This window comes from Mastigoproctus giganteus, chromosome 1 (genome assembly GCF_048544385.1).
Source record: "Mastigoproctus giganteus isolate SK-2022 chromosome 1, ASM4854438v1, whole genome shotgun sequence".
Lineage (NCBI taxonomy): Eukaryota > Metazoa > Arthropoda > Arachnida > Uropygi > Thelyphonidae > Mastigoproctus > Mastigoproctus giganteus.
This window is the reverse complement of record NC_143575.1, coordinates 202,265,977-202,293,781: the sequence shown is the minus strand read 5'-3', so window position 1 is coordinate 202,293,781 and position 27,805 is coordinate 202,265,977. Positions and strand designations below refer to the sequence as shown.

Genomic DNA, 27,805 nt, shown 5'->3' with positions numbered 1-27,805 from the left:
TTCAGAAGATACCAGTTAGGTTAATTAATGACTCACCTCTAACAGAGTCTCTCTACCCTCTGTCTCATTATCAACACAATAAAGAAAAAACTAGAATAGGATTTTTTGTTACAACAATACAATCAAATTAAAGTGTAGCATTTGAGACCACTGAAACACAGTTTTGAAGAAAGAAAAGTAGAGGGCCACAGTGCTGCATGCCTTTTCTATAGATACTTCCATGGGCACTGTTCTTTTGAATTGGCTTCTATAATTGCCACTCTCTCTTTCAAAACAGTCCGAATACATGCTGCCACCAGCCAACATCCATTTACCCTCAAACTTCAAACTCACAGAACCAACTTTTCATCTTCCTCGTTTATTCATTTAACTACCGTTTTCTGGAACAACCTTCCTTGATACGTATTTCCTGAAAATTGCAGTCTTCAGAAGTTCAAGTGTAATGTCAACGAATATCCCCTTTCATCTTATCAACCTCCAACCCTCGCATGGTACTAAGCACTATAGGTTCTAATACCTCTCATATAAAAATGCTGTAACTCTGGAAAAATGGTAAATAAAATTCTAAAACCATACCAAGTAAACATTTGTTTATATTTAGGAATGCTAGTACAGAAAATCAGAGTTTCATCTTCAGCCAACAATTAACACCGGCTCATTATTTTTGAGTTACACTTCACAGGCATGATGCTTGCACTGCAGGGTTAACTAATATATACATATGTATGCCAAGTTTATATAAGAGATGCTTACTTGCTAACTTTTGTTTCTCTTGCTTTAATATTTATATTTTGAAAATAGGTATACTGGAATAAAAGTAGGAAATCCAAGTGTAGAAGAAGAATTTACTACTTCTGTACCAATATCACCTCATCAGGTAGGAAACCACTGTGTGTGTGCATGTGTATTCGTGCTTGTAGCAATTTGCAGCAATGTCTGCTATGATTCCAAGGTATTTTGACATACCAGTCAAAATGCTGATGACACAATTTTTAATTCTGTTTTTCTTTATTTGTGTTACTTGAATATTTTGATACTTAAATTATGGGTAAATTTAAACTTTTCAAATTATAGATAGGTAATTTTTTAAAGAATTCATATAACTTCAAAAATTAAAAAAACTTGGATTGACAAAAAAAAAAAAAAAAGAGTAGAAAATTCAAAAATCATCGAATAAATCTGACATTAATGAAAATATGCTCATGTCATTTGAGCGAAATGTAACTTTCTACAACAGCACCCTAGATGGTTGCCTGTTGCTTGAGCTGACATTGTCATATAGTATTGTGATAGTTTTTTTATACAGTACAAATAATAATCTGCTATAATTTTCTTAGCTCCAGTGGGAACTAATAAAATAAAAAAATTAAACTTGTTTACAGTGGGTTCTAATTATATTCCAATTATAGTTAAAAAGTATATAAATGCTGAAGAATACACAAGAAATTGAAAATATGTTGCATACTCATTTCTGATTTTAATACAATATAATAATATAACTTTTACTGCAGTCAAACAATGTTATTATTTGTTATTTATTTTTTTTTAGGAGCATTAGCAACTAAGGCCATATTGCTCCGGGGATATGCGGTGGTCATTCCCTGACCTTTCCGCATTCTCCGTATTTGGTGGTCACGGGCTCGAACCCCGGTCTAATCAAGAAACGTGTGCTACGCACTGCTGCTCCTACCCACCTGGCTACGGAGGCGCCAATCAAACAATGAGATAATGGCTTTACTACAGATACTCAGTAGTGTCTAATATAGACTGTCTATCTTTTACACAGATGCAGTTCATCAGATGTGCAGTGATGTCATACATCCAAAATGTATGGAAGTGTATGATGAATCAATTGTTTGTGAGCTACTCTACATAAACTGAAGTTTAAATTTGAACATTAAAGTTGACCGGCACCTGACTATCATTTTAAACTTCTTGAAACAAGAAAAACTTTGAAAATTATTGGAAAAGAGTTAAAAGTGGGTTTATAAAAAACAGTGGAAAACATTACAGCCAGGCCTTGCATAATGCGAGTTCGATTAACGCGTTTTTCAGTTACTGCTATTTGAAAAAATTATACCACTTTTCACTTGCAAATTTCCAGTTAATGCGATCTTTTTTTATGTGTTGGTTGAAAAAGATTTGAATTGTGTGCTAAGCTTACCATGCATTGGACTGGCAATAAACAAGTGTTTTCCTGTTGCCCGCTTCAGTATGTTCCATCAACCATCGGAAGCAGACGTGCTACTTGGTTGTTTCCTGCTAATAAAGTCATGTGCAGACTTGCATTTAAATTCTAATTTTTATGAGTCAGTTGAAAATGTTACTGCAAAGAAGATAACGGTAAAGCACTAGATGAAATCTTTCATATCATAGAGAACCTCAAACATTTTTGTTTGAGGTTCTCCATGATATTTATTTTGCCAGGGCGTAGGGAAGATTGTTGTCAGTTATCGGAAATTGATTGATGAAAAAAAGAAAGCCAGCACTGTTCAACTGCCTCTGTTCAAATATTTCCATAACAAGTAGTTTCTTCATTGTGTATTTTATGCAATAAACATTTAATTCTATAATTATTTTCTTTATCTTTTTCATGGTTATACAGTTAAAATGTTATTTAAAGGGTATTTTTAAAATTTCTTTATGGACATTCCTTCCTGAAGTTCATGGATCAATTATAATTTTTCCTATTGATTATTATATTTGATTAACACATTTCCGTTTTTTGCATGATGCGCTCACAGGATGAATCAATCATGTTAATTGAGGCCAGCCTGTATATACATGAAAATTATTTAGATGAGTTTGTGTGAAGAGTGCATCATGGTTAGACTTTTGATTATTCTTAAATTATGTTATTGCATTAGCTGTCTAAAATATATGTTATTTGGCTATTTTGAACAATTTGTTTATTACACATAATGAATACTTTGCGCCCCGTTAAACATGTTCAGAACTTTTGTCTTCATAATGTTTTTTCTGACTCAAAAACTCAATAGCTGTGTTGGAATTGGCATATCTTAACAAATGTAATCAGGATTTATGTCCAAAATCTATCATCACACCAATAAAGCATAATGAAATATATCATCCAAGGGAAATATTACCAGTATGTTCTTGGTTAAAATAATTTGGAAAACTTGAGTAATGTACTTTACCAGTTATGAGCCTATAGAAGTCATTGTATATGTTATTTAAAGATTGCTTTATATTTGATTTAAAAGTTAGATTGTAAATTATTTGAGATTTAGTTTAATTATAATTCAAATGTAACCTAAGAATATTATATCTGTACTTTGCCCACATTGTTAGATGCTTACTCTGTAACATGTATGCTATTGTTTCAAAGACTGCTGTAAAGAGCCATGTACAAATTCAGTTAAAGGAAGACTTTCCTATTAGTACTTTTTGTAAATCTAAAAATGTTAACTTTGTATATCATCTATGGAATAAATTATTTTATTTCAGCATTGCTAATATTTGAAAATTAAGTTTCTGTCCTAGCTCTGTCACTTATGCTTTGTTCATGTGAGAACAAAATGGCTGCCAATACTCAGAAGCACAGGAGGATGTGATCGTTTACGTAATATTGACAAAATACATAGAAACTTAAAAGGAGCTTTTGAAAGCCGGTGTTAGGAATGAGATGCAAATAAAGCATTTGAGTGAGAGACTTTGAGCTTTTAGAGAGAAAGAAAGAGTAGAGGTCTCTTTAGAGTTATTGAGTATAGTATTTTTCTTAAGAAGGAAGTAATGGAAATTTTGCATTATCATGGTGTGTGCCTCAATTTGTTTTGTTGCTGTTTTGTTGAGACTGAAGTAAAAATAGGAATGCATAGTTCCTATTTTTACTTCAGTCTGTGCAATTTTGTGAATTAAGCTGTTTCATGTGAAGTTAGTTTACGTTATTAGTATGTGACCAAAAAGCTCAAAAGTCCTGTGAAAATTGTAAGGCTTGGTAGTGATAACTGAGTCATGCCAAATCAACCTTACATGAAACTTCAGTTGCTAGCTATGAATTTGAAGGTGCCATATTTATCTGTTACTAAAGGAAAGGAAGGGAATTAAGGTAACGCCACCCTAAAAGTACATGCAAGGCCAGTGTCATGAAGAATATGACACAGAAGGTAGGGTCAACTGGTGAAATACTGCCACTTTGTTTATTAGAGGTGGAATTGGCATATCTTAACAAAGGTAATCAGGATTTATGTCCAAAATCTAGCATCCCAATAAAGCATAATGAAATATATTATCCAAGGCAAATATTACCAGTATGTTCTTGGTTAAAAGAACATACTGGTAATATTCTGCTTATCCTGAAGTGGTAAAACCCATATTTAGTTTCCAGAGAAAAGCTCTGGCATCCCCCACCCCATCTCTTCCATCATATGGTATGATTTATGTCTTTTAAGGTTGTGAGTGATGGGCATCATGGCCAAATCCAGTTCTTCCTTACATTTCAAAGGTGCAGCTCTGGAATGGAGTTCACAGGCCAGCCGTTGGATAGTCCACCAGATCGAACCTGTTGGTTATTCTCTGGTAGGCATCTGAGTGAAGGAGCTGGGTATATTCTAGCCATGTGTATGCATATCCAAAAACTTCATTACATCATACATGTCCTCCTTACTTTTCCTTACTACTAAATACGTCGTGAGTAGTCAAATTAATGGAACAAACTTATCTGTGAAAAAGTCTAAACCTCCCAAACACTTTCTTGTTCATTTCACAAATATACGTGGTCTCAGTTTCAATCTCAATGATATCCCTTTCCACTTACAGTTTGTCAAGCCCCACTTACTCTTTCTGAAAAATCCCAATTATCGGTTGATTCAACCACTGCTCATCTCAGTTGTCCTAATTATTTGCTGTAGAATCTTGTTTTTTGTTTCAAACATGGTACTTGTGCATATGTCTGCTCTGAGATTCCCTGTCAGACAGAGACATTGTAATTTGGAATTTTATGTTTTCAAAATTCTCTGTTTTAAAATCTCTTTATCCCATTCTGTCAAATTCATCTGCTGTCCTCCATCGTTCTCTCAATTCTACCATTTGCTTGGAACTTTTTAATGTCACAACTTTGAAACTTGACTTGCTCTGGTCCAACTTTTATAACAGTTAGGTAATTTCCCTTGGCAATTTTATTGTTCACAACTTTCTAGTCACATGGACCCTGCTGGTCAAGATGCTAGGGCTTTTGCAGTTACTGATAACCTCACAAAGATTGTTCATTTACTCAACTGGAATAGCAAAAAGTCATAACCACACTGCAAACATCATTGATATTTTTCTCACAACCCACTCTTTGAAGTACGCATGTGTTACTTGTCTGACGGCACCAGGGGTTCCCCCATCTCCACAATTCCAAGTACACAGTTGAGTTCTCTAGGTACCCCAGACCAAAATTGATTATGAGCTGTTTTCCAATATACAGTTAATAAGTAAAATAGGGATAGCCTTTCTCTTGTGGCATTCTCAGCCTCATGTTGTTTGATATTACAAGAATGCAAAATTGGATGACCTGCGAGATTTCTCTTTTTCTTTTCCTCAATTGGAGTCCTATTTTAAATCTTCTGATGCCTGTGTTGGTTGTTTGCTCAGATCATGTGAGTGAAATTATTATTACAGGGATGAAATCCTTTATTCTACACTCCACTTTAAAATCTCATCCTTTATCTAAACTTTGGTTTATTTTTCAATAAATGTGCTAAGGCTGACATTGCAAAATGAACCTGGAGATTTGCACCCAAATCTGCAGGTTCATTTTCTGTTTATGCTGCTATGAGTGAAGTAAATTTCACCTCTTTCTTGCCTAATTTCCATTGTAAATTAACAATTATTATTCATTAAAATCATTATTCTGCTTATTTTCTTTTTTTTTGATATCCATGTCATTTATCCATAAACAACAATCTGTAATAACTTTAATCTGTAAAAACCGCTAACTAAAAATTAAAATTGGCTGAATTAAATAAATATTATTTCTTAAACATGGTTTAAAGATACCAAAATTTCTCCACTCGTAACGCTACTAGACAGGAAAATCTACGACTTCTGCTATAAGACCAAATAGGTCAGAGAAGCAGCTGGCTGATCTAAACAAGGAGAGCGAGTTGCCATTCACATGGACATAAGTGAAATTCCTCTAGCAAGCATATATAAGATATCAGCCCTTTCATGCCGAAAATGGAAATGTGCTGATACTTTTGGGTAGTTTGTTCGGATGTTTGGTCAAATGTTTGAGACATGACTCCCTATTCCTGCGCCCAGTGAGAATCCCATCAGTTCTGATAGGATTCTTCATCTTGCTCAGATTATGAACCTGAGAGGGCATAAATTCAAATTGAGGAAGTACAGTTGTAGAATAGATATGCGGAAATTTGCCTTTAGCCAAATAAATTCAAGGAGGAATTGGACAAACATTTAGAGGAATGAATGTGTGAAATGAAATGCTTTCTTGCATCACATGCCTCTACTACTACTAATAGGCCTAATGACTCGAATGAGTACAATGAACAATTGTACAGAGAAATAGAGTTGGCTAGTGAATCAGAATATCTTATAATGGGGAATTTTAACTTCCCAGATATTAGCATTAGCATTAATAGGGGCAAATGATGAAAGAAAGCAAGCTTATGCAGCATCAGCCAAAAAAAAAAAAAAAAAAAAAAAAAAAACGCTTCCACTTCACCCCTCCGTTCGTTCAAAATACCTGTCCAGCTGAGCCTTAAATTTATTCAGCCTATCAACCTCCACGACAAGGGATGGAAGTCTGTTCCACCAACCAACCACCCGCTGGCAAAAGGCAAATTTCCTCACGTCTATCCTACATCTTTCTTTCCTCAATTTGAATTTATGCCCTCTCAGGTGATTATTCTGAGCAAGAGGAAGAATCCCATCGGCATTGAGCATGCTCAAACCATTCAAGGCTTTATACACCTCTATCCGATCACCTTGCCGGTGCCTAGTCTCCAGACACTGTTATTTGCAAAACTTAAGCCTTTTTTCGTAAGAGCACCCCTTTGTTCCATTCACTAATCTTGTTGCCCTTCTCTGTACTCGTTTCAGCAGCTCTACATCCTTCTTGAAATGAGGCCTCCAGACCTGTATACAGTACTCAAGGTGTGGCCTGACCATTGCCTTATACAAGGGAATTATCACCTCCTTATCCCTGCTAGAAAAATTCCAGTATATCATTGACAAGACACCATGAGCTACTCTTGCAGCTCGTCTGCACTGCTCAGAGAACTTCATATCTGCCTGCACAATTATCCCCAGGTCCTTTTCATTCTCTACCACTGTCAGTGTAGTACCACAGAGTTGATACGTTTTGTCCTAGGGTTGCTGTTTCCCATATATAGTACTTTACATTTGTCAATATTAAACTTCATTGGCCACCTCTCAGCCCATCTGCTCAACCGTTCCAGATCCTGTTGCAGCAGTATAGTGTCAGTAGTGTCCTTAACAACCCTGCCAACCTTTGTATCGTCGGCAAACTTGGACATTAAGCTTGATATACCATCATCAATATTATTTATAAATACAGAAAACAATAATGGACCCAACACTGAACCCTGAGGGACTCCACTAATAACATTAGTCCACGATGAGCAGTGTCCATTGATTACCACTCTCTGTCTTCTCCCCCTCAACCACCCCTTTATCCATAGCAGCAATTTGCCTCCAATGCCATACTGCTCCAATTTGTGCAGCAGTCTTCCATGTGCAACAGTATCAAAAGCCTTTCTAAGATCCAAGTATATAATATCAAAGTTATTCCCTGCATCCAGTTCTTTTGTTACTGCATCATAGTATCCAATCAAATTGGTCAGGCAAGACTTTCCCTTAACAAAACCATGCTGTGTCCAAACTATAACTGAAGTCTTGTCTTGATGATCCTGCTGTACCTCCATTAATTTTCCTGGAACAGAAGTTAAACTCACAGGTCTATAATTACTTGTGCCAGCCTTTGATCCTCCTTTGTGAATTGGGGTCATATTTGCACATCTCCTGTCTATGGATACCTTCCCTAAGACCAAGGAAGCTCTCATAATTATGGCTAAGGGTTTGCTTACTTCCTTTGCTGCCTCCTCTAACATAACTGGATAGATCCCGTCCACCCCAGGTGCCTTTCTTGTGTTTATCTTCAACAATTTCTCCTCCACTTTACTCTCAGTTATTACAAGATTATCTAGCTTACTGCCAGAGTTGAATACACCTCTGGCATTCCTCTCTCTGAATAACTCCTCATGTGTGAATGTCGATGCAAAATATTCATGTAGTTTATTAGCTACCTGAACAGGATCATCAACAGTTGAACCATCGATATGAAGTGGACTAATATGATTCATCCCCTTCCTTCTAGAGTTTACATAAGTAAAGAATTCTTTGCTGTTTTTATTTGCATCCTTTGCCAAAGATTTCTCGTAATCTGCCTTCGCCTGCCTAACCTCCTTTGTAACTTGTTTACAGATCAATTTATATCTGTCATAGGCTTCTGTGTCACATGTTAATTTATATGTATCCCATGCATTTTTCTTCTCTGCCATATGTCTCATTAGTTCATCTGACATCCATTTAGGCGGAAACCTTGAACAATATTTCTTAGTTGGTATGTAAAGCCTAGTAGCTTCCAAAAGATAAGTTTTATTATTATTATTATTATTAGCTATATGGTGCAAGGAAGCCTGAGGCTTGTGGTGCACCAGCCAAATAAAAATTCCCGAGTACCCTGAGAGAGAGAGAGAGAGAGAGAGAGAGAGAGAGAGAGTGAGTGAGTGAGTGAGAGAAGTAAAAGGGAATCATCAAGAAAGAGAAAAATGATGATATCCAGCTTAGGACCCTGGGTGTGCCAAGCCTATACTCACCAGATGTGAGCCTGTAAGTAAAACTGGGATATAACAAATGATTTGTAATAACATTAAAAACTTATTTTCCTTTGAAATAGATGTAAGTTCTTTGAATGCTTCCCATTTTGAATTTGCTGTTGGTAACATCATCAGTTGGTCCCACTGCATAGAATTTAAATACTGTCTCAGACCATCGTAGTCGCCTTTACGAAAGCAAAAAACCCTTCCCTTTACCCATGATGGTAGTTACCTCTTTGAGTAAATCCCACTTCAGCACACTGTGATCACTGCCACCTGGTGGTTCCTTTATCTGCAGATTCTTAACGCATGAAGAATCACTACTGATAATCATATCAAGAGTATTACTCCCTCTAGTTGCCTTCCGAACATGCTGATGTAGAAAACAATCATCCAATAAATCCACAAAAGCCTTGCTAGTGTGAGAGTGACCAACCCACAAATTCCAGTCAATCTGGGAAATTAAAATCCCCCATTATAAGACTCTCTGATTTACTGGCCACTCTATTTCCCTGTACAGTGTCTTGTTATACTCATCAGAGTCATTAGGCCTATAGCACACTCATACTCTCAATTTTTATCTCTGAATGCTTATGTCACACCAAACTACCAAACTGACTCGACACTGCACTGTCCAGCAATATCGAGTGGCTTCACTTCCTTGGATTTTATGTGTTTCTTAACTAATAGCATAACCCCTCCTCCCTTCCTATCTTTTCTATCCTTTCTGTAGATGTTGTACTCCCCAAATTCCAGTTCTGCATTCTTTATATCTGTGTGACACCATGTCTCTGATATCCCAACAATATCCGCCTTTGATGCTTTGAACAATACCTCAAATTCATCAAATTTATTTACCAAACTCCTAGCATTGGTGTACAAGCAAGTATACATGCACCTGTTCCTATTCTTAGCTACCCTAACACAACCCATGTGTTTACTTATACCGGAATGACTTCCAGCAGTCTCTGAAATATCCTGCATCTTGTTTTCCAGGCTTCTGCTCATTCCAATAGAAGCAGTGCAAGAATCACTTTCACCTCTGCCAGTGGCTACTGTTAATCTATTAGGCCTTGTATCCCCCAAGGTAACAGTTTTCTGACCAACCTAACACTGCCTCGATAGCATGAGCAAATATTCTTGCACCCTTTCTATTTAAGTGTATCACATCCCTGTAGAAGCAGTCTCTCCTGTTAACAAGTACAGACCAGGCTGAAAAAAATTCTACTCCTTGAGCTTTGCACAATCTTTCCAGGCCCGAATTGATCGACAAGGCTCTCATCATGTACTCCCTCCTATCGTGTCTGGGCAGAATTGCAGACACTTTCAAATTCAACCCTAATTCATGGCTTTTTTTCAGCAGTGACCTGTACTTGTTAAGTACAGGTCACTGCTGAAAAAGTGATATAGTACTTGTTAAGTACTATATCACTTTTTGTGCCCTTAAAAGATGATATCCGCTCTACAACGTCATCAACCTTTGCCCCTGGCAGACAAACCCTGGTCCTGTTCCACCTATCCTTTTTACAAAGCATGTTCCCCGTTTCCCTGACAATAGAGTCACCAACAACTACTAGTTCCTGTGGGACCAGCATATTCTTCCTTGGGGGTTGCCGCTGTGTTGCGCTGGTCTATAAGCTATTTATAGAAAATAATATGATGTAACAGTTGGTCAATAAAGCTGCTAAATATGGCTAAAAAACTTCTCGTTCTGCAGAGCTGCAACATGTAACACGTGGATTTGATACGTTTATGTAATTACAAGGCCGAGTAAAGAATAAATATACCAGATTAATCAGAAAATCACAAAATAATGCTATACTACTAAATTTAAATCAAAAGTTTTAGAAAAACAATAATTTCAAATCAATAAATAAGAAAATCCACTTAGCGGCTTTGAACACGTCTGACTCCCACTAGCCTCTTCAGCAGACTGGAACTTGTGGATTGGTCACTAATCAGCAGTGATCATTCGTGTATTAAGAATTTCCAGATAAAGGAACCACTAGGTGGCAGTGATCACACTGTACTGATGTGTGATTTACTTAAAGATATAATTACCACCAGGGTTAAAGGAAAGGGTTTTTGTTTCTGTAAAGGTGAGTGCAGTGGTTTCAGTGGTTTTTAAATTCTGTACAGTGGGATCAACTGATGATGTTACCAACAGCAAATTCTAAATGGGAAGCATTCAAGGAATTAATCGTGGAAGCTACTAAAAGTTTCATACCTATTAAGAAATATTGTTCGAGGTTTAGGCCCAAGTGGTTATCAAATGAAGTAATGAGACTCGTGACAGAGAAGAAAAATGCATGGGATGCATATAAATTATCAGGCGACACAGAAGCCTATGACAGATATAAGCTAGTCTGTAATCAAGTCACAAAGGAGGTTAGGCAGGCGAAGGCAGATTACGAGAAATCTATGGCAAAGGATGCTAAGAAAAACATCAAGGATTTCTTTACTTATAAAAACTCTAAAAGAAAGGGGATGAATCTGATTGGTCCACTTGATATCGATGGTTTGACTGTTGATGATCCTGCTCAGATAGCAAACAAACTGAATGAGTATTTTGCATCTACATTCACACATGAGGAGTTATTAAGGTTTGAAAATGCCAGAAGGTTATCAAATTGTAGCAGGATGCTTAATGATTTTGTAATAACTTAGAGCAAAGTGGAGGAGAAATTGAAGTTAAACATAAGAAAGGCACCTGGGATGGATGGGATCTATCCAGTTATATTAAAGGAGGCAGCAAAGGAAGTAAGCAAACCCTTAGCCATAATTATGAGAACATCCTTGGACTCAAGGGAGGTCTCCACAGACTGGAGAAGTGCAAATGTATCCCCAATTCACAAAGGGAGGATCGAAGGGTGACACGAGTGATTACAGACCACTTAGTTTAACTTCTGTTCCGGGTAAAATAATGGAGTCATGTTAAAGATGCATTGCAGGATCATCTAAAGAAGGCTGCAGCAATAATTCAGATGCAGCATGGGTTTCTTTGTTAAGGGAAAGTCTTGTCTGATAAATTTGATAGGATATTATGATGTGGTTACAAAGGAACTGGATGCAATAAATAATTTTGATATCATATACTTGGATTTCAGGAAAGCTTTTGAAACAGTTGCGCATGGAAGACTATTGTACAAATTAGAGCAGAATGGTATTAAAGGTAAGTTGCTACAATGGATAAAAGGATGTTTGAGTGGGAAAAGACAGAGGGTGGTAATCAATGGGTGCTGTTCTTCGTGGACTAATTTTATTAGTGGAGTCCCACAGGGTTCGGTGTTGGGTCCGCTGTTGTTTTATATATTTATCAATAATATTGATGAAGTTATATCAGGCTTAGTGTCAAAGTTTACAGATTATACAAAGGTTGGCAGGGTTGTTAATGACAGTAATGGCAGTGTGCTATTGCAACAGGATCTAGAAAATTTGGGCAGATGGTTTGAGAAGTGCCAACTGAAGTTTAACCTTGACAAATGCAAAGTACTGTATATGGGTAGAAGTAACCCCAGAGAAACGTACCAACTGTGTGGTACTACACTTAAGGTGATATAAAAAAATGAAAAAGACCTGGGAGTAATTGTGCAGTCAGATAAGAAGTTTTCTGAGCAATGCAGACATGCTGCCAGGGCAGGTCATGGGGTTGTGTCAATGATATATAGGAATTTTGCTAGCAGGGAAAAGGAGGTGATTGCCCCTCTGTATAAGGCAATGGTCAGGCCATGCCTTGAGTACTGCGTACAGGTCTGGAGGCCTCATTTTAGGAAGGATGTAGATTTGCTTGAGTGTGTACAGAGAAGGGCAACAAAATTGGTGAAGGGAATGAAGGGATCCTCTTACCAAGAGAGGCTTAAGTTCTGCAAATTGCAATGGCTGGAGACTAGGCACCTGTGTGGTGATCTGATTGAGGTGCATAAGGCCTTGAATGGTTTGAGCATGCTGAATTCTGAAGGGATTGTTCCATTTGTTTAGATTACAAACCTAAGGGGCCATAAATTCAAATTAAGGAAAGACAGATGTAGAATAGATGTTTGGAAATTTGCCTTTAGCCATCGGATGGTTAATGGCTGGAACAAACTTCCATCTGTCGTGAAAGTTGATAGGTTAAATAAATTTGAGGAGGAACTGGACAAACATTTAAAGGAAATGGTTGTGTGAATTTTTTTTTTTTTTTGATTGATGCTGGATAAGCTCATACACTTGTTTTCTTGCATCACATGCCACTATTACTACTACTCCAGAGGTTACCCCCGCTACAGTCACCCCTTTTCAACCTGGCTTGCACCTTTGCTACTGTCCCCACCATTCTCTCCCTCTTTTATCCCCTACTCACAGTATCTCCACCGTCTTCCTTAATTTTTTTTTATTTCTGGCCCCTTCTTGGGAAGCTTGGGTGACCCTATTGTTCACCATGCCAGTCTGTTTCTTCCTACTGATTTGTCCCGTTTCCCCTGTGGCGAAGGATTGTAACTAGGGGTTGGTGCTTTCCATAGGCTGATGCCTGATGCACAAATGGAGGCTCTTGCATGGGCTCACATTTTAATTCTTTAAAGGGCATCCACCCTGCTTTTCATGCTTAATGCTCACTTTCTTTGCTGATTCCTTCTGATAATTTATCCAGTCCTTTAAATTTAGTTTAACAATCTACTTCAACAAAAAAAACGTAATGATGAAGTTCAGATTTCATTTGCTGTTTAAACTTTACTATTTAAATTATATATAGAATATTTTTCAAACAAACAAATCTGTCCAATTGTCTATTACAAATTCTTAATGATATTATTTAGGAACTGGTATATAACTTAAAAATGAACACAATACATGTATCTGATCACTGTATCAGGTACATGTAAAATTTATTGTATTGATTTTAACATAGTGATAGATGTCAATGCTTTACATTTATGTATCCACACAGTGTGTATTGTGTTATTACTCTTAAGTAAATTGCCTAATCATCTGATACACTCAATTAGCAGCATTATCCCGGTTGAAATTTTGATAGACATGTACCATTAATGGAAATGAAAATATTAAAGATACAAAGTAAGAATAAATCAGCTCACAGATCACATATTATTTAGTTATAAGTGAATGAGTACAAGTTCATCTCATGAAAATTGCTTGTTATGCTTTATTTCCAGTCTATTCTTTCACTTGCTATAGTTAGAACACTTATAACCTGCTTTCATTAGCAGTATGTTTCACATTTTCAGCATTGTTTGGATTCTGTTGTAATTTTATGAATTAGCTCTCAGAATTGAAAATCACTGATCTTTGATCAACAGGCCCATTTGATCAACATTAGCATTAGCATTAGTAGAGGCATTTGATGCAAGAAAGCAAGCTTATGCAGCATCAGCCAAAAAAAAAAAAAAAAAAAAACCCACTTCCACTTCACCCCTCTGTTCGTTCAAAATACCTGTCCAGCTGAGCCTTAAACTTATTTAGGCTATCAACCTCCCCCACAAGGGATGGAAGTCTGTTCCACCAACCAACCACCCGCTGGCTAAAGGCAAATTTCCGCACATCTATCCTACATCTGTCTTTCCTCAATTTGAATTTATGCCCTCTCAGGTGATTTTTCTGAGCTAGAGGAAGAATCCCATCAGCATTGAGCATGCTTAAAACATTCAAGGCTTTATACACCTCTATCAGATCACCTCGCTGGTGCCTAGTCTCCAGACACTGTAATTTGCAAAACTTAAGCCTTTCTTCGTAAGAGCACCCCTTTGTTCCATTCACTAATCTTGTTGCCCTTCTCTGTACTCGTTCCAGCAGCTCTACATCCTTCTTGAAATGAGGCCTCCAGACCTGTATACAGTACTCTAGGTGTGGCCTGACCATTGCCTTATACAATGGAATAATCACCTCCTTATCCCTGCTGGAAAAATTCCTGTATATCATTGACAATACTCCATGAGCTACTCTTGCAGCCCTTCTGCACTGCTCAGAGAACTTCATATCTGCCTGCACAACCACCCCCAGGTCCCTTTCATTCTCTACCACTGTCAGTGTAGTACCACAGAGTTGATACGTTGCTCTGGGGTTGCTGTTTCCCATGTGTAGTACTTTACATTTGTCAATGTTAAACTTCATTTGCCACCTCTCAGCCCATCTGCTCAACCTTTCCAGATCCTGTTGCAGTAGCATAGTGTCAGTAGTGTCCTTGACAACCCTGCCAACCTTTGTATCGTCTGCAAACTTGGACATTAAGCTTGATATACCATCATCAATATCATTTATAAATACAGAAAACAATAATGGACCCAACACTGAGCCCTGAGGGACTCCACTAATAACATTAGTCCACGATGAGCAGTGTCCATTGATTACCACTCTCTGTCTTCTCCTCCTCAACCACCCCTTTATCCATAGCAGCAATTTGCCTCCAATGTCACACTGCTCCAATTTGTGCAGCAGTCTTCCATGTTCAACAGTATCAAAAGCCTTTCTAAGATCCAAGTATATAATATCAAAGTTATTCCCTGCATCCAGTTCTTTTGTGACTGCATCATAGTATCCAATCAAGTTGGTCAGGCAAGACTTCCCCTTAACAAAACCATGCTGTGTCTGAGCTATAACTGAAGTCTTGTCTAAATGATCCTGCAGTGCTTCTTTAACCAGTGCCTCCATTAATTTTCCTGGAACAGAAGTTAAGCTCACAGGTCTATAATTACTTGTGTCAGTCTTTGATCCTCCTTTGTGAATTGGGGTCACATTTGCACATCTCCAGTCTATGGGTACCTCCCCTGAGTCCAAGGAAGCTCTCATAATTATGGCTAAGGGTTTGCTTACTTCCTTTGCTGCCTCCTTTAATATAACTGGATAGATCCCATCCACCCCGGGTGCCTTTCTTGTGTTTATCTTCAACAGTTTCTCCTCCACTTTACTCCCAGTTATTTCAAGATTCTGTAGCTTACTGCTAGAGTTGAATACACCTCTGGCATTCCCCTTGCTGAATAACTCCTCATGTGTGAATGTCGCTGCAAAATATTCATTTAGTTTGTTAGCTACCTGAGCAGGATCATCAACAGTTGACCTATCAATATCAAGTGGACCAATCTGATTCATCCCCTTCCTTCTAGAGTTTACATAAGTAAAGAACTCTTTGCTGTTTTTCTTTGCATCCCTTGCCAAGGATTTCTCGTAATCTGCCTTCGCCTGCCTAACCTCCTTTGTAACTTGGTTGCATATCAACTTGTATCTATCATAGGCTTCTGTGTCATGTGTTAATTTGTAAGTATCCCATGCATTTTTCTTCTCTGCCATATGCCTCATTAGTTCATCTGACATCCATTTTGGCCTAAACCTTGAACAATATTTCTTAGTTGGTATGTAAAGCCTAGTAGCTTCCAAGATAAGTTCTTTGAATGCTTCCCATTTTGAATTTGCTGTTGGTAACATCATCAGTTGGTCCCACTGTATAGAATTTAAATACTGTCTCAGTCCATCGTAGTCGCCTTTACGGAAGCAATAACCCTTCCCTTTATCCCTAATGGTAGTTACCTCTTTGAGTAAATCCCACTTCAGCACACTGTGATCACTGCCACCTAGTGGTTCCTTTATCTGCAGATTCTTAATGCATGAAGAATCACTACTGATAATCAGATCAAGAGTATTACTCCCTCTAGTTGCCTCCCGAACATGCTGATGTAGAAAACAATCATCCAATAAATCCACAAAAGCCCTGCTAGTGCGTGAGTAACCAGCCCCCAAATTCCAGTCAATATCTGGGAAATTAAAATCTCCCATTATAAGACTCTCTGATTTACTGGCCCACTCTATTTCCCTGTACAGTTCCTTATTATACTCATCAGAGTCATTAGGCCTATAGCACACTCCTCTCAATTTTGATCTCCCAATGCTTATGTCACACCAAACTGACTCAACACTGCACTGTCCAGCGATGTCGACTGGCTTCACTTCCTTGGTTTTTATGTGTTTCTTAACTAATAGCATAACCCCTCCCCCCTTCCTATCCTGTCTATCCTTTCTGTAGACGTTGTACTCCCCAAATTGCAGTTCTGCATCCCTTATATCTGTGTGACACCACATCTCTGATATCCCAACAATATCTGCCTTTGATGTTTTGAGCAATACCTCAAATTCATCAAATTTATTTACTAAACTCCTAGCATTGGTGTACACACAAGTATACCTGCACCTGTTTCTATTCTTAGCTACCCTAACACAACCCATGTGTTTACTTGTACCGCAATGGCTCCCAGCAGTCTCTGAAATACGATGCATCTTGTTTTTCAGGCTTCTGCTCATTCTAATAGAAGCAGTGCAAGAATCTCTTTCACCTCTGCCAGTGGCTACTGTCAATCTATTGGTCTTTGTCTCCCCCCAAGCTAGCAGTTTTCCGACCCACCTAACACTGCCTCGATAGCATCAGCAAATATTCTTGCACCCTTTCTATTTAAGTGTATCCCATCCCTGTAGAAGCAATCTCTCCTGTTAACAAGTACAGTCCAGGCTGAAAAAAATTCTACCCCTTGAGCCTTGCACAATCTTTCCAGGGCCGAATTGATCGACAAGGCTCTCATCATATACTCCCTCCTATCGTGTCTGGGCAGAATTGCAGACACTTTCAAATTCAACCCTAATTCTCGGCTTTTGTTCAGCAGTGACCTGTACTTGTTAAGTAATTCTGCCGGTCTCCTACTCTTAATATTATTAGTGCCAACGTGTACAACTATATCACCTTTTGTGCCCTTAAAAGATGATATTCGCTCTACAACGTCATCAACCTTTGCCCCTGGCAGACATACCCTGGTCCTGTTACACCTATCTTTTTTACAAAGCATGTTCCCCGTTTCCCTGACAATAGAGTCACCAACAACTACTAGTTCCTTCGGGACCAGCGCATTCTGCCTTGGGGGTTGCCTCTGTGTCACGCGATGCCCAAGTGCAAGCTCTGGCGTTGATGTGGGCAGCTGAGAGCTTGATGGGCCCCTCAATTTAGTTTCTTCGAGGGCATCCACCCTGTCCTTCAAGCTCTCATATAGGCCCACAAGAACGCCGAGTTGTTGCCTGATATCGATACACTCCTTGCATCGCGCACACACAAAGACATCCCCCATGGCAGTATCATGTCCGTACCCGATTGCTCTGCAAACATCAAGCAAACAGTGCATTTTATAAGGCTGTGAGTCAGAGGACAACTGCCCCCCTCAGTTCTGCTCTGAGCCACAGCACTTCCATTAGCTTGAGCCTTTTGCTTTGCTGCTCTGGTCTGAGTCATGATTCTATTAATTTATTAATTAATTATAATTAATTATGTTATGTTATTAATTATGTTAAATATAATTAATTATATTACGTTTGTAATCTAAGTCGTTATATGTATTTATTTAAACGTACAATTTAACTGCTAACGAAGTTCAACTAACGCTATCGTATCACAATGGCGGGAAATTTACGAACGGTAGCGGAGTTGAAACACGTGGAAACCTTTACCGATACTTTTATGCAATTACAAGGCCGAGTAAAGAATAAATACACCAAATTAATCAGAAAATCACAAAATAATGTTATACTACTAAATTTAAATCAAAAGTTTTAGAAAAACAATAATTTCAAATCAATAAATAAGAAAAATCCACTTAGCGGCATACCAGAGCAACCAAATACTACAATCAAGCAAATTTACAATCCCCACACAAACATGGGTTCAAGAAAGGCAGCTGCACTGAGGATGCTTTGTCAACACACCACTGCTCCATCCACAACCAACCAAAAATATCAGCTTGCTCTCTCTATAGACTTTGCAAGAGCCTTTGGTGGCCTAGCATAATGAGGCATCTTATGTTTGCTGCCCTCCCAAAATATCTCTACTCCTGCCTACAGAATTATCTGCTGAGATTGCACAGTCATGGTCTGTATAAAACACACAGAATCCTCCAGAATTGTCACCAAAGGTTGTCCCCAGTGGTCTGTTCTCGGGCGAATGTTCTCTTCAGTCATGCTAGATGAGCTCCTGAATACTAAAAGAAGAGTATACAAGGCTTCTAGCCTTTGCAGAAGACCTGATTATCATTACAGATGCAAACACACATGCTCAGCTTGAGGAAAGGACAAATTTGGCACTAAAAGCTATTCACAATTGGACTACAACACATAAACTAAAAATATCAACAGAAAAGACTCAAGCAATTCTAATCAAAAGTAGACCGGTAAAACTTGTAACCACAGTAAACTTACATTCCACCAACATTTTGCAGAAAAGATCGGGAAATACACAGGCATGATTTCCAGAATTGCAAGATGTGACTGGGGTCTAAAAAGAATGTTAACAGTCATCTACAAGGTTGTTCTGCTTCCTGCTATCTGCTGTGGTGCAGGTGCTTGGTGCAGCAGAGTAATCCTTGAAAGAAATAGAAGAAAATTCGATACAGTTCAAGGGCATATCTTACTAACTATCACCAGAGCATGCTGCACTGTCAGCACACCTGCACTTCACGTCCTGACGGGTGCACTGCCCTTGCATATTGAAGTGATTGCGAGAGGGCTCTTATACCACCATAGGAAAACTCTGCCTACGACAGTTATGGACTACGTTCTCAACCTCACCAACAACCAGAAACAGGAAAGGAAAAACATTGTATCCCAACTCCTCCATAGATGGCAGTCAGACTGGACTACCTCGACCAAAGGACAAGTCACCCACAGATTTATATCATATGTCTGATGACCTATCTGAACCCACCACCTTGGTATGCTCCTGACCTGCACCCTTACATATGTATTAACTGCCATGGTTCCTTCAAAGCCAAGTTGACCAAACTAGGAATCGACGAAATCCTCTCTGCGTTTGCGGAGTAGTCTAAAATTGGGAGCATATGCTATATGATTGCCATCTTTACCATGCCCCTAGAAGCCGCATGCTCACCTCTCTTCTGTCTCTCCCTTGTGGTGAGGAGCACCACTTCTTTGCTAATGAATACACCTACAAACAGCTCTCAGCCTTTGCACAAGCTGTTTTGAGATCAGGATGATAATTCTATGGTAGCACCATATTATTCATTATATTGTATTGTGTGTTTTTTCACAAGCTTGTACAAATGTGTTGTAAAAAAAAACCCTCTAAAAAGCAATGGGTAAAAGAAAATTACTAAAAGAAGAGGAACTGACTGAGATTTGGTAAAAAATCCTGACTGGGATATTTCATCAAACGAAAAAGGAGGCGGCACTGAAATACCAGAATATATTGAAGAAGGGCTTCAAGACTGGGTGGTGGAAGAAAACAGTGATGAGCAAATTGAAAACACTAAAGAACCTGAGATTGAAGTGACCAAAACAAATGAAGTTATTGAATGGACTGAATACAAAGGACACTTCATCAATCGCAATTCATAAATATGCGAACAATTACATTTGTTACAATGTGAAAAGAATGCATACAGATATTACCCCGAAGCATTAATATTTTCATCCGTCGTGTTTTCGATATCTCCTGATTTCTACAGCATTCTGCATTTCTACTTCTCCCTCATCCAAGTACAATTCGTAAGCTCTGCTAATCTAAACGCAAAAATTCCAGATAATCAGCAAGAGAATCATTTTCTGATGTATGCTAAACAGAAATTGGCATTTTTAAATTCTTCAGAATGTAAAACGATCGATGAAATTCATCCGAAACCTTATATTGTGATTACAAAGGTGGAAGTGTACTGGGAATTCTTTTGATAGTACTGAAGCAGCTACATTTGCACATGTATTTATGGTTTAAAGCTTATTGTAAAATTACAAAGATGTCAATTACATTTTATCCATGAAAAAAATTACTGCAGAAAAATTACATTTAATTTTTGAAAAAAATTGTGGGTATGGAGAAACTTTTTTTTTTTTTTATGAAAACCCCAAACACGAGAGGTATTAGAACGTATAGCACTTAGTACTGTAGTGTGTAAAAAAATAAGTAATAAGTAAAAATGATTTCATAATAAAGTTTAAATAGAATATTCCAAATTTTTATTAAGTTCTTATCCAACACACTATGCCAACTGCTTACTTTTTGTGTCTGTTGCTGAATGACGTTTCCGAAGCAGCCATGAATCGACATATTTGCTGGATCGAAGCGTGTCAGCAGTGGGTCTACAATTTTAAGAAATAGTAGTGAAGAAATTGTTTTTGTCATCAACGATGTTCTGGTTGGATTGTCAGTCAGATTCATTTGTGAAAATCCTCATTCACATTCATTCGATGAAATTGTATCATACTCAGAGCATTCATCAAATTCTTCAATTTTTCCGAAACAGTCTTATCAATTAGGTACCCCTGAAATCCACGAATTGTATCTCTTTCATTTAACTGCAACCTAATTGACAATTTTCTAGCTTTATTTTCACCAAATGCCAACATTTCATGTTTCGAAGGTTTTTAATACCTTTGTTGTTCTCATTAGTTGTTAAATTTGAATTTTTTCTTTTCTTTCTTTTTCTTTTTTTCTTTTCTTTCTTTTTTTTTTTCTTTTATTTATTTATTTTTTCTTTTCTTTCTTTTTTCTTTTCTTTTCTTTTCTTTCTTTTTTTTTCCTTTTCTTTCTTTTTTTTTCCCCCTCTTTTCTTTCTTTTTTTTTTCTTTTCTTTGAAACTGTCCGAAATGTTGGTGTCATTTGGATATTCAGGTACTGTGACTATGTAAATAGAGATACGAAAAAATGTGGATACGGGAAACAAAAACGCATTTCTGGAGAACAACAGATAGTTATTTGTTGGCATAAAAGAAAATTACTCTCTCCTAATTCTTGAACAGGTCTGTAGGTTAGTGTCCAACCTACACCCTGCATGGAAAGTGAACTAAAACAGCATTTTAAATTTTGTTAATTATCAAACAATTTTCTCATTAAAATGTTCAGAAAATGTTATTGTGTATTATACTTAATAAAATTTCCGAATATTTTCAATTTTTCTTTTACATGTAACAATATATGGAAAAAGGAACAGTAATTTTTCTCGAATCATTCAGTGTGGCACGCAAAAAAAAATTAAACTTTGAATTTTTTTCAATATCGCCTCTGAGGTTGTCAGAGATATTCTCTCAGATATGCCAGACAAGCTGTACTTGCTATATGGGAGGCTAAAACGGTGATGGAACTGATATTTGGGTGACATTCAAGTCAAGTGGACCCAATTTCGGCAAAGTCCGGACGATCTGTGACAGCCAAATCCTCTGCTTGCACCTTCACGATGATGGGACTGTTAGTAATCCTGGGTATAACCTCCATTCACAAGTACATGGTAGGTGGCTGCCCAGGTGTCAACAAACGTAAGCAGGGGTCGAGGTGTGGTGCCCACACCACATGGAGGAATGTCGCCCCTCTTTGTTACCAGGCAGTACTAGGTGGTAGATGACTCTCCTCAACCGGTGCAATACCACCACTTTGATTATTGGAGGCCTGAAGTGGTGGAACCCATGTTTAGTCTCTAGAGCTAAGTTCCGGTCAACCCTTCCCCATCTCTTCCATCATGCAGTATGATTGATGACTTTTGAGGTTATGATGAACATCGTGGCAAGATCCAATATTACTTACATTTCGAGGGTACAGCTCTAAAACGGTATTTTCAGGCTGGCCGCTAGTTAGTACACTGGACCGAACCTATTGGTAACTCTCTAGGAGGCTTCCGGATCAGCTAGTGTATAATCTTGCTACTCTGCTCTACTCTGCCAGATAGTGACTGGAGGAAGTCAGAGTAGTGTGTATGTGGGGAGCATTGTCGAGGCCACGTTACGTCAAAGATCTGGGTATATTCTTACATGTGTACTCCATATTTAAAATTTTCATTACTTCATACAGCATGTCCCCCCCCTACTTTTTTTTTACTATTGAATACACCATGAATTGTCAAACTAATAGAGCAAGCTTATCTGCGAAAAGATGTAAACCTCCCAAACACTTCCTAATTCATTTCACAAATATACGTAGTCTCAATTTTAATCTCAACGATATCCATTTCCACTTGCAGTCTGCCAAACCCCATGTACTTTTTCTGACATAATCTCAGTTATCGGTTGATTCAACTACTGCTCATCTCAGATGCCCAAATTATTCGCTGTATGATTCCTTTCGGCTCAAAGGTGGTACTTGTGCATATGTCCGTTCTGATATTCCCTGTCAGAGACTTGGCAATTTGGAATCTCCTCTCGTTGATCTTCTTTTTCTTAAAATCACCTTACCTCATTGTGTCAAATTCATCTGTTGTCTCTACCGTTCTTTCAACTCCACTAATCACTTGGAGCTCTTTGACTTCCTCTCCTTGCAACTTGACTATCTCCAGTCCAACTTTCCTAACAGTGAAGTAATTTTCCTTGGTGATTTTAATGTTCACAACTCCATCTGGCTTCTGTTTTCTAGTCACACCGACCCAGCTGGTCGAGATGCTGAGGCTTTTGCAATTACTAATGACCTTGCACAGATTGTTCATTTACCTACAAGAATACCGGACAATCCTAAACATACAGCTAACATGCTTGATCTTTTTCTCACAAACAACCCTTCTAAGTACACCGTCGAAGTGAGAGGTCCTTTAGGCACTTCAGATCACAACTTGGTGATTGTCTCTTCTCCAATGGAGCTTTTATCTCATGGCTATTTCCAACCACGTGTTGTTTGGCATTACAAGAATGCAAAATGGGATGAATTGCGAGATTTCTTTTCTTCTTTTCCTTGGTCGGATTACTGTTTCAAAACTTCTGATGTCAATGTTTGCTCAGATCGTGTCAGCGAAATTATTCTTGCAGGATTGGAATCCTTTGTGTCCCACACTGCACTTTAAAATCTCTTCCTTTATCTAAACCTTAGTTTTCCAATAAATGTGCTAAGGCTGTTCAAGAGAAGAATGTTGCATATCATAATTGGCTTGTTTTTAATTCTTCAGTTTCATTTTCTTCCTACACCAAAGCTCGCAACAGTTGTAAAGCAGTTATTAATCAGTCCAAACTAGAGTTTGAATACCGGACCGAAAAGAGTAGAAAACTTGCTTCTTGCCCTAATGGTAGACGAGCATTCTGGTCTCTTGCCAAAGTTATTGACCACAACTTTTGCCCATCTCTGCTCCCACCTCTGTCCAAACCAAATGGTTCTGTTGTCACTTCAGCCAAGGATAAAGCTGACCTGTTAGCATCCCATTTTTCTTCCAACTCATGTATTAATGATCTTGGTAAAACACCTTCCACCATTTCCAACACGCTCCATTCAGTCTCCTCTGGTCTTCCGTCAAAAGGATGTCAGAAGGATTTTGATGAATCTTTATGCTAAGGAAGCTCAAGGTCCCGATGGGATTTCTCCACTTGTTCTCAAAACCTGTGCTCCTGAACTTACTCCTATTCTTTGCCACCTTTTTTCACCTTTTTATTCCAAAGGTGTTTTTCCTTCTGCTTGGAAATTTGCTCATATCCAGCCAGTTCCTAAAAAGGGTGACAAATCCCTCTCATCCAATTATCGTCCCATTGCAATTACTTCTACTCTTTCTAAAGTAATAAAGACACCTCCGTAGCCAGGTGGGAAGGAGCAGCAGCGTGTAGCACACGCTTCTTGATTAGACCGGGGTTCGAGCCCGTCACCACCAAATACGGAGGATGCGGAAAGGTCGGGGAATGAACACCGCATATCCCAGAGCAATATGGCCTAAGTTGCTAATGCTCCTAAAAACCAAATAACTAACTAACTTCTAAAGTAATGGAGAAATTAATTAACCGCCAACTTTTAAACTACCTAGAAACCTTCCATCGGATCAATGATCGCCAGTATCTATTCCGTCGGTGTCGATCCACTGGTGATATTCTGGCTTATGTTACCCATTCATGACTAATTCAATGGAAAGGTTCGGTGAAACACAAGTAGTTGCTCTTGACATCTCAAAGGCTTTAGATTGTGTTTGGCATAAAGGTCTTCTAAACAAGCTTCCATCTTATGGTTTGCCAACTGTTTTTGTAATTGGTTATCCAGTTTTCTCTCTAATCGCTGACTGAGGATGATGGTAGATGGCTCTCTATCTTCTAACGTCTCCAGTAATGCCAGTGTCCCCAAGGTTCAGTTCTTTCCCCCCCACTCTTTTCCTCTTGTATATTAATGACCTTCTTCCGTTGACTGGAAATCCTATCCAAAGTTTTGCTGATGATAGCACATTGCATTCCACTTTCCATCTTGAGAAACCTCGCCCTGCTCAATCAGCTTCAACTTCTCGAAAATCTGCTATCAATTCCTTAAATGCCAATCTTCAGGTAATTCTACAGTGAGGCAAAAACAACAGTTGATTTCAACCCTTCTAAAACTCAGTCTTGTCTTATATCTCGCAAAAAGGATTCTTCTGCTCCTATTCTTATCTTTAGTGACACTCTGATTTCTAGGCAAAATGATATATCTCTTTTGGGGATTACCCTGACTTCTAATCTCTCTTGGCACAAGCACATTACAAATATTGCTTCCTCTGCATCTAAAAAACTTGGTTTTCTCTTTCGCTGCCGGCGTTACTTTTCTTCCAAACAGCTGCTCACTCTGTATCAGTTGCAAATCTGCCCTGCCATGGAATATTGTTCCCACATCTGGGGTGGTGCTCCCAAAACCTCTCTCAAGCTTCTTGATTCCATTCAGAAGTGGGCAGTTAGGTTACTTAATGATTCATCTCGAACAGAGTCTCTCCACTCGCTGTCTCATAGATGTACTGTTTCTGCTGCATGCCTCTTCTACAGATATTTCCATGGGCTGTTCTTCTGAATTGGCTTCTATAATTCCCGCTCTCTCTTTCAAAACAGTCCAAACATGTGCGGCCACCAGCCAAAATCCATTTACTGTCCAACTTCAAACTCACAGAACCTACTTTTCATCTTCCTTGTTTATTCATTCAACTGCTGTTTTCTGGAACAACCTTCCTTCATACGTATTTCCTGAAAATTACAGTCTACAGAAGTTCAAGTCCAATGTCAACAAATATCTTCTTTCGTCTTCTCTCTGCCTCCAACCCAAGCACGGTTCTTAGTACTATAGGTTCTAACGCCTCTCGTGTTTGGGGTTTACATAAAAAAAAAAAAAAAAAAAAAACAAACGTGAAAATTGTATTTGTTTTTGTATGGGTGGCTCCTAGAACAGGAGTTAATCTCCGCCTTGTTGCTCTGTTCAGTTTTTAAACTCTGTCAAGGTAAGGCCAGTGTCTCATGTAATAAAAAAAAAAAATTCCAACAGGTTGAACTAGTATAGTGGAAAGGAAGCAGAGAGAAAAAAAAAATTTTAATCCCACACAGAAGAAAGTGATAGGACAGAAAAATTTTGTCTGTGAGCTTCTGTGTGTGTGTTCTGTAGAGTAGTGTTGTGTATTGGCTACCTGGAATCTGTGATCACCTGGACTTCTGCCTCCCTAGCTGCGGGAAGGCAAGGCCTCCCCTGCTATCGCCTCCTCCCTGGGAAACTTGTTTCCCAGGGAGGAAAAGAAAACTAGAGTAAGGCGGAGAGGGGAAAGGACAAAAGAGGAGGGAGATTCCCCGGCCCAGGGGAGCCCCAGTACAGGATAAATTGCTAGGGGGGAAAAAACGAGAGTGGGTGAGAGGTTTCTAGCCTGACATGGGGGAAAAGGTTGAACACCACTGCAGTAGAAGGTTGACTAAAGCCCATTGGCAGCATCAGGAATACCCATTTATCTGCTTACTGTTGACCAGCACAACTTCTCCATATGTGGGACAGGTGATCGGATAGGTGTTACAAGTACCCCTCAGTTTTAGAATGGTAATCCCATTAGCTCTCTTAATTCGTGCAGCAGCACTTTTTATTGAAAATTTTCTTTGCTCAACGGAAACTATTTTAAATGTAACTTCCAACGGGAATTCAGAAAAATTCGCTATAAAAGGAGTTTGTTAAAGGTCTCACTGAGTAATTTTGAATTCTAAAAATTGTTATAAAGTTTTATATAGAAAATATCTTAAAAATACAGCGAAAAATGCAAATTTAGTTAAATAACTGTAATCTTATTTGAATAGCAGGTAAACATGTTAAAAAAATTTTTGTAATATTACAAATTTTGAAGTGTACTGTATCCAAATGTCACACATCGCTGTTAATAAAGGTGCTGGTACACCATACTGTTGCATACCGTCCCAAAAAAAGCACTGATCCTATTTATAGTGGTGGACTGTTGTACCCTGAATCAAAAGTAATTGCTGTTCCTGTATATTGTTATATATTATTTCAAAACATATCTTCACAAACCCTAGAGAAAGAATTCTTGAAGTTACGTAATTGGAGAGATTTATTCTTTTTATTATTATTAGCCATATGGTGCAAGGAAGGCTGATGCTTATGCTGCACCAGCCAAAAAAAATTCCTGAGTTACCCTGAGAGAGAGAGAGAGAGAGAGAGAGAGGGAGGGAGGGAGGGAGGGAGGGTTCCTCCGTTGGCAGGAGCAGCAGTGCGTAGCACATGCTTCTTGATTAGACCGGGGTTCGAGCCCGTAACCACCGAATACGGAGGATGTGGGAAAGTCAGGGAATGACCACCGCATATCCCCGGAGTAATATGGTCTTAGTTGCTAATGCTCCAAAAAACCGAATAACAACAACCAAGAAAGAGAAGAATGATGATATCCAGCTCAGGACCCCAAGTGTGCCAAGCCCATACTCACTAGATGTGAGCCCCTGAGGTTATCATTACTTAGGTCAAATTTCTTTAAAGCTATTGAATTTTCTTTGAATGATTTTTGCAAAAGTGGTCATTTTGGAGAAATAATTTTAAATTTGCTAATTAATACCATTATCAATATTTTGCTCAACAATTACTGCAAAAATAAAAATGATGTTTTAAAAGCAACACATAAATGTAAACTTCAAACATCGAAAAAGAGCTAAATTTAAAGTAAAATAATTTCTGTTAAATTATGGTAATAAAATTATTAGATTTATTGAATAAATGTATGATTTGGTTACAAATTACGTGTAAAACA

General features: G+C 38.3%; 1 protein-coding gene across 2 annotated transcripts in view; it reads left to right on the top strand.

Moving 5' to 3' along the window:
* The window catches only part of Polr3B (RNA polymerase III subunit RpIII128), a 527,342-nt gene that overhangs the window by 52,031 nt on the left and 447,506 nt on the right, over positions 1 to 27,805 (top strand). For both annotated transcript variants that reach the window (XM_090375599.1, XM_090375592.1), the window contains one exon: positions 802 to 877. In XM_090375599.1, the coding sequence (XP_090231725.1) occupies positions 802 to 877 (76 nt within the window). The remainder of the gene's footprint in view (positions 1 to 801; positions 878 to 27,805) is intronic.